Source organism: Colletotrichum spaethianum (genome assembly GCF_022836535.1).
Source record: "Colletotrichum spaethianum MAFF 239500 DNA, contig08, whole genome shotgun sequence".
Classification (NCBI taxonomy): Eukaryota; Fungi; Ascomycota; class Sordariomycetes; order Glomerellales; family Glomerellaceae; genus Colletotrichum; species Colletotrichum spaethianum.
The window spans coordinates 1,223,288-1,230,463 of NW_026054778.1; the positions used below are offsets into that span (position 1 = coordinate 1,223,288).

General features: G+C 57.9%; 2 protein-coding genes across 2 annotated transcripts; one reads left to right on the forward strand and one right to left on the reverse strand.

Annotated features, from left to right (window-relative positions):
- Positions 1-959: 959 nt before the first annotated feature.
- On the forward strand, positions 960-2,378 carry ColSpa_04174 (UDP-glucose 4-epimerase uge1; the record flags this gene model as incomplete). Its single annotated transcript, XM_049270386.1, has 3 exons — positions 960-1,183; positions 1,266-2,059; positions 2,146-2,378. 3 exons carry the CDS (start codon positions 960-962, stop codon positions 2,376-2,378), a joined length of 1,251 nt encoding a protein of 416 aa, XP_049126343.1.
- A 2,102-nt stretch (positions 2,379-4,480) lies between these two features.
- On the reverse strand, positions 4,481-6,814 carry ColSpa_04175 (tyrosine-protein phosphatase YVH1; the record flags this gene model as incomplete). Its single annotated transcript, XM_049270387.1, has 1 exon — positions 4,481-6,814. The coding sequence occupies one exon, from the start codon at positions 6,812-6,814 to the stop codon at positions 4,481-4,483; it is 2,334 nt and encodes a 777-aa protein (XP_049126344.1).
- Positions 6,815-7,176: the final 362 nt, after the last annotated feature.

The following is a 7,176-nucleotide window of genomic DNA, read 5'->3' on the forward strand; positions in this document are numbered from 1 at the left end:
GGTCTTGGGTTATGGAACTCTTACTTCTGGTATTGGCTTCCCGACACCAGGGGAATTCAGATAGTACGCCCAACCCATAGCTAGGCAGACAAAACTCTTTGAGCAAGGCCGCTCAGTAAATCGACGTCCCGACGTCCTTAATGTGATGTGCTGACTCCCTGTAAAACGTGCTGACGTAGGGAATCGGATAGTGGACGGCGTGGTGCGTTTCGCCCGCGATCGGTACGCTCTATCAAGTGCTTAGGTCAACACGAGATAAAAACGGGTGGCCCATGTTTGATATGACGTGCAGCAAGAACCACAGAGACCGCGGTTTGCCAGTCAGATCAGGATGGAGACATGCGATTGATCTAGCAGAAGAGCCATGGTAATTCTTGCACCTCATCCAGGATCAAGATGCGCTCCTTTCGTGATTGGCCAATGCCGGGCGGGGTTCTGGGTACCTGTGTGTGATGCCGATCCGGAGAGGGGACACCGGGCTGGGCTTGTTCCTGATAAGGTTAGGGCGGCCACAAACAAGCAGTGGAGGGGGACCCTGAAGAGGCTTGGGGGTAGGTAAGCTCTCCACCTTATTTTTAATTTTGGCATGAAGCCAACCTGTCATCTGGCCCGGCCTGTCACTGAGGTTGACCATCTATCTGCAATCGCTTTTTTTTTTTTGGAAGTCTTTGTATGTCCGTCTTTTTTTCTAGGAACGCCTCTAATCTCGAACCTCGAGACTCCTTGTGCTTCTTCCTCTGTTTCCTCTTCCAACCATTCTTTTTCCTTTTCGATTCTGGACCGCTCGTAGTCACGCATCGAGTGATTGTCGCTCCTTTTCCAATCACCGCGTTCCACGCCCAACGACTGAGTTGTGCACCGCGACTCTTTCTTTCTGCTTGCCCTCCCGAAGCAACTTCGCCCGACCGACGACGCGAAACGAAACGGAAGAATACACGCAGCGCCGACCACGAAGCACAATGGCACGCTCGAAGCAGGCCACCCCCATCCGTCGGCAGACGTCGTCCGAGTACTTCAGCAGGGCCGACACCCTCGCGCGGACGCCCAGCCACGGTAACGGAGCCGCGACGCTGACGTCAACAAAGCCCAACGGCAAGGTCGACGCGCCCGCTGCGCCCGTCGAGGCGAAGGAGGCCGGCGCATTGCAGATCCTGATCGCCGTGGGCGGCATCTACGCCTCATTGTACGTCGTCGCCCTGCTACCCCTTTTCCCCATGTAGCCATATTCTTTGAAGACGTCCCGACTGACATTGATTCGCACGCAGCTTGACGTGGGCCTACCTCCAAGAGAAGCTCACGACGACCCCCTACGGCCCGGCCTCTAAGCCCGAGGTCTTCAAGTACCCCGTCTTCCTCAACACGATCCAATCCCTCTTCGCCGCGACGACGGGCTTCCTCTACCTCTGGTCCTCCTCGCGTGGCGCCGCTTCCCTGCCGCCCGTCTTCCCGTCGCGCGGCATCGTCCTGCCCCTCGCGCTCGTCGCCGTCACGTCCTCCCTCGCCTCGCCCTTCGGCTACGCCTCTCTGGCGCACATCGACTACATCACGTTCCTCCTCGCCAAGTCCTGCAAGCTCGTCCCTGTCATGCTCCTACACACCACCCTCTTCGGCAAGCGCTACCCGCTGTACAAGTACCTCGTCGTCGCGGGCGTCACGGCCGGTGTCGCCGTCTTCACGCTGCACTCGGGCAGCAAGAAGAAGAAGTCGGTCGTTAACCCGGACGCCAACATGCCCTGGGGCATGCTGCTGCTGTCCATCAACCTGCTCTTCGACGGCCTCACCAACACCACCCAGGACTACATCTTCAGCACTTTCAAGGGGTACACTGGCCCCCAGATGATGTGCGCCAACAACCTCATGAGCACCGCCGTCACGCTGGGCTACCTGGTCCTAAGCCCCTGGCTGGTGCACACGGGGCTGGGCGAGTACCTCGGCATGGACGTCGCCGGTAACGCGGGCGAGCTTAAGGCCGCGCTGAGCTTCATGGCCCGGTACCCCGCCGTGTGGTGGGATGTGCTCGGCTTCGCGGCGTGTGGCGCCGTCGGCCAGGTCTTTATCTGTACGTCTCTTGCCTTTCCCCCTTCCACAATTGCTCTCGTTTGTCTGCATGTTGCCGTGAGACTTGGCTCGCTAACGTGCTCCCAGTCTACACCCTCTCGACCTTCTCGTCGGTCCTCCTCGTCACCGTTACCGTCACCCGCAAGATGGTCACCATGGCCCTCTCCGTCTTCGCCTTTGGCCACAGCCTCACCAGGATGCAGTGGCTCGGCGTCTCCCTGGTCTTTGGCGCCATCGGCGCCGAGGCCCAGATCGCGACAAAGGAGAAGAAGGCCAAGGAGGCCGCGAAGCGCGCCGCTGCCGCCGGCAAGGCGCAGTGAAAAGGGAGAGGGAACGTCCCGGTCCGGCGCGTCCGTCTCTGCCGCCTGTCACTCATCTAGGCCTTGCAGTGCTTCGTGCGGGCTCTTATCCAGTCTGTGAAAATGCCGCCCTCTTGAGAGCCGTCGCCCGGCGTCCCACGTCGTGGTGTCCGCTCGCGGAGAACATCTCGGGTCTTTTGAAAGAGACAGCAAGAACGCAACAGAGCACAGCTAGAGAGGAGTGTTTTCTTTCCATGGCAGATTGGGGGGGCGTCGTTTATTTTGTCGTCTTTCATTGCATCAAGTACAACTTTTTGAGATATCCCAAAAAAAACAAGCCTGGGCCGTTGGGCACCTGCTTTTTCTCAAGGAACGCCCGCTGCGTACAGTTCCTCGTCTTCTCCTTTCTAGTTTGGCGATACATAGAAAGCCGCGTCTACTTGTACATACACGTCTATATACATACACACATACGTACATACATACACGCACGCGCGCGCGCGCACGCGGACGAGTCCACAAGGAACCCCTCCACCCAGCGTCAGTGGGCACATCGTCGTTGTGCAGAGTATCAGAGGCCAGCTAGACCCCGACCCCGAGGTCCCCCGTGACGTGCACCGTCTGTCCAGCGACAACGCTCAACCGCCCAGGGCCCCGAGCCATCGTCACCACGGAGGGGGTTCCGCTCCCACAGCTCACGTCCCCGTGGTCTTCCTTTGCCTTGGTGACCGACCCGGAGACGCCCGCGGTATCTTTTGGAACCCCCCGGTAGGATTGGGCCGCCGGTCTTCTCACCGGACCGAGTGGGCTTGGGGGTTCAGCCTGTAGAAACATGCCCTCGACTCGGCGGCTGCCGGGACCCCGTGTGTGGATCAGACGTCCCGTCCACGTCGACGAGCCGTTTGGCTGACGGCATCCCACATCCTTCACCCCCCCCCCCCCAACATACCCCGCAAGTCTCATACTCTCACGATCATGACACAGTCCGCAGGGGGAAACAAGAAACAACAGGTTTGACACACAAAGTGTGGCTTCTCTCTTTTTTTCTTCTCAAATCATCTACCTCTCTTTCCCTCCAGCCATGCAGTCATGGTATCCTCGTCTCGTCCTCGCCCCCCACCTTGCCTTGGACTCCATATGCGTTTGCGGAAAGTCATCCGTAGATAGACCCGCGGAAAAAATAGTAAACCTAAACTCGACAACAATGGAAGGGAAAGAAAAAAAGCATGCCGGTGTCCTTTTTTGGAAGTGGAAAAATATGTCGTCCACAACCGTCGTCTCTCCAAGCAAGCCAGTCCCCGTAGGGAAAAAGCCTTGTGAGGGAAAACCTGTGTGTACCAAAGAAACAAAAACAAAATACCCTCGGGTCCCTAAACTCCCTCGTCCAAAACGTTGGCACACCTGATAATGACTGCACGATAGATAGATGGCCGAACCCCCGTTTCCTTGCCTATCCATGTCCAAATAGGGAGAAGTTGCTTCCCGCCTTTCCGTTCCAATATTCGCGCCCGGAGGATGCGATTCTAGATTACACATTTCGGTTTATGGTAGTAAAGTACGTTTGTTTGCAAAGTGCTCGCGTGACGATACCAATCGCCAGCTCGCCACTCGCTGCGCTCTGAAAAGAAGGCTTGAAAATGACAAAAGAAATGCCGGCTTAATGATCGCTAAGCTTTTGGAGCTTGTCGTGCTTGATGGGGTTGGCCCGGGAAAAGTGCACGTCTCGTTTGGATTGTCGGCGGTGGTCGCGAGGGTGTTTTCCATGATGCTGTTATGTCTACCAATGGTTCCCCTTTTTTTTCCCGGCCCGAATGATGCAACGCCTCCAAATGCTATACAAACATTCAACGGGAATGGATTAATCCTCTGGCTCAGCTGGCGGGCGCGCGTGTTTTGAATCGCCGTCTCATGCTCCGATCGCCCGCAAACCTCGTACAGAGAGAGCCCCGGGAGGGTTCGGTCGTCAGTGTTATTGCGTTGTCGCAAAGCACTCGTATCGACTAGTGTGTGTCGCGGAAAATAGTCGCAGTAGCCCAAATTCGGCCGAGTGTCGCCGAAATAGTCCAATCTCAGGAGGCTTAGTACTAGCCGCTTAGTGGCGGTGTATACCGTCCTGGCCGCGGTCATAGCAGCTCGTCAATAGACCTCACAATTGGCGTTTCACCTTTGGTAGGCGGACTTCGCGGGTCGGCAACCTGGGTGGGGCGTCCGAAGGGGTAGAAAGGATCCCTGGGGAACATTGTTTGTCGAGGCGAGAACAGACCTTCGCTTGGGGTTGGCGGAACTTCGACAAATCGCATGCCTGGGAACTCGCTGCAAGAGTCGTGCAGTGGGTTTTTCGTCATCGTCTCTGCTCTAGGTGACATGAGGGCCGCATCGTCAGGGATCGCGCCAACCATTGTGACAGGACGTTCCTTTTGGGTGGTGCTTTTCGCTTCGTAGTCTATTGACGGGCCGAGATTCAAACTGGAGAAACCAAGGCCGGCTGATGGGCCGAATCGATGTGCTCCAAAGCCAGGCGACGGCGGCGGTTTGGCGAAGAAGGACGACGATGGTGCCAGGCCCGAAACAGGCGGGGCAGGCTTGGTTGGGAGCAAGCGATCGACGTCAAAGGTCCCAAACTTTGCCGAGTTCTCGCTTTCTGACCAGGAAAAGCTCGACGGTGCGGATGACGGTCCAGGCGAGATTGGCTGACTGCCAGGCGTTGAATGTCCTCTTATGCGGGTAGGGCTACCCTTGTTTGGGCTTGCGTTCCCAGAGCTGCCCTCCTTCTCGCCTGGGAGAGGAGCCGTCAAGGGCTCCTTGGGCGCAATGTCCATGGCGGCATCGGCGGAAAGCGTCAGACGGTGCTTTGTGGGGCTGCGTCCCGCTCGAGGGCGGAAGGCTGATCCTGGCGAGGCCTTCTTCTTGGAGACCTGCTTCTGGAAGTCCTGCAGGCAGTACATGAGCTTCATGTTGGGGCTGATCCACTTGCTCTTCCCCTGGGCTGCGTAGTAGGCGTCGTTGACGCTGAGGTCAGGGTTCCGGTAGAGACCGTACGCAATAATGAGACTGGCAGATCGACTCGCGCCCTGTTGGCAGTGGACGAGGACCCTCTTTCCCTCCTTCGTCCTCGCGTCGATTGTTTCGCAGAGATGCATCAGGTCCTGCGCGATGTCTGTGTTGTGGTCCCAGGGCATGTGAATGTACTCTGGGCGCTTAATGGAGAACGACATGGCCTTGGGCGTCGTAGGTGTTTCGACTCTGTCGCTGGTAGGGAACTCAAAAGCCGTGGAGAAACTTGCGGTGGATACGGCGGTGTCGGGGATGGGGCTGAGGACGACGGGAGAGTCCGACATACGCTCATCCTGCGTTGGCAGGAACGCGAACGGGTTATTGACCTCCCGCGCGACGTTGATGACGGTGTCGAATTTGGACGCCTCCTCTGCCGTCGGCTCCAAGTAAAGGTAGACGTTGTCTTCGTAGATTGCAATGGGGCCGTCTGGGTAACCAGGTGTCTTCTGGTCCTCGTTGTTTTCGTTCTCGTGGTAGGGCTCAAAGTCGAGGGCAGCGCGGCTCGCGAGCTGCGTCTTGATCGGCGATTCCTCCTCAACAATTGTCGTGTCGAACGAAGAGCCGACGCCAGTCTTTGTCGGCCTCAGGAACTCTGATAGGCCCGACTCGTTCCTCTCCAAAACCTTGGGGAAACCCATTCCACCGGGGGGACCAAATGTCGCAGACTTGAGCGAAGGCAGCATGTGGGGGGACGAGGTCGAATGCTTGAGAGCGCGCCTCTGCAGAATGGGTGCCATGCCGGGCGTGCCGGGAACCTCCAGGGTGTTCCGCATGACGAGATCTGATGTCTTGGTGTTGAGGCTCAGCTGGCTGGGCTTGCGCTTCATTGCTGGGATGGTAGGCTTGATAAATGAGGGCGACGCCGGCTCGGAGACGAGCGTCGTGGCTGTGTTGCTCACAAAGGGCGGCTGGATTGACAGGCCCTTCATGTTCTTGGGACGGCGCGGCGAGGGAGAGGTCATGGGTCGGCCGAAGCTCGTGGTTTCTGCCGCAGTAAGAGTGTTCATCGAAGACATGGGCGAAAGACCGCCAAAGGACGTGGCCGGGAAAGAGTTGAGGGGTATCAGATTGACGGGAGAGTCCGGGGAAGACGAGGGGGACGGATCCGACAGCGGGGAGCAGTCGCTTGTCGAGAGCGTCGTCGTGGGCGAGGACTCTGCAGACTCGGAGGCCTGTGTGGAGGTGCTGTCGTGGTGCTTGTGGGTGGGATCTGACGGCATCGTGGGCCGCAGGTGCTGGATCGGGTTGCCCAAGGGCTTTCCGGTAGCCTCCATCTCCATCAACTTGGGGTCGACGAGAGTGACAGTTTCCTGGGCGGCGATGGTCTCTGCGTCTAGGTCGAAGACTGACATGAAGGAGGGGATTTGATCCTCGTAGATCCGCCTCGCCGCTGCTGACGGCATGGTTCTGTGCACCTTTGGAATGGGCTGCCCGGATCCCTTTTCTCTTCCTCTTCTCTTGCGCGAGGGAAACGTGTTGGCGGCAGTCTCGGGCGGCGAGACTGTGAAGGCCGAGGGGGGCAGCGTGGGCGAAATGGTTAAGGAAATGATTGCGGTGGGTGGTGGTTGAAGGAGCGGGAGTCGCGGTTGGTGCCGAATGAAGGAAAGGTGCGCGGGCGATTGGGTTAGATCGCAGGACAGCGCTGCTGAATCCCGTCGATGCTTTTGCTCCTCGTCGTCGGCGGGTTTTGGTGATCCAAGTCTCGGCAGGACCGAGATCTCCTCTCTCCTTCTCTATTTCGTACTACTCCTCGTACTCGGTGCAA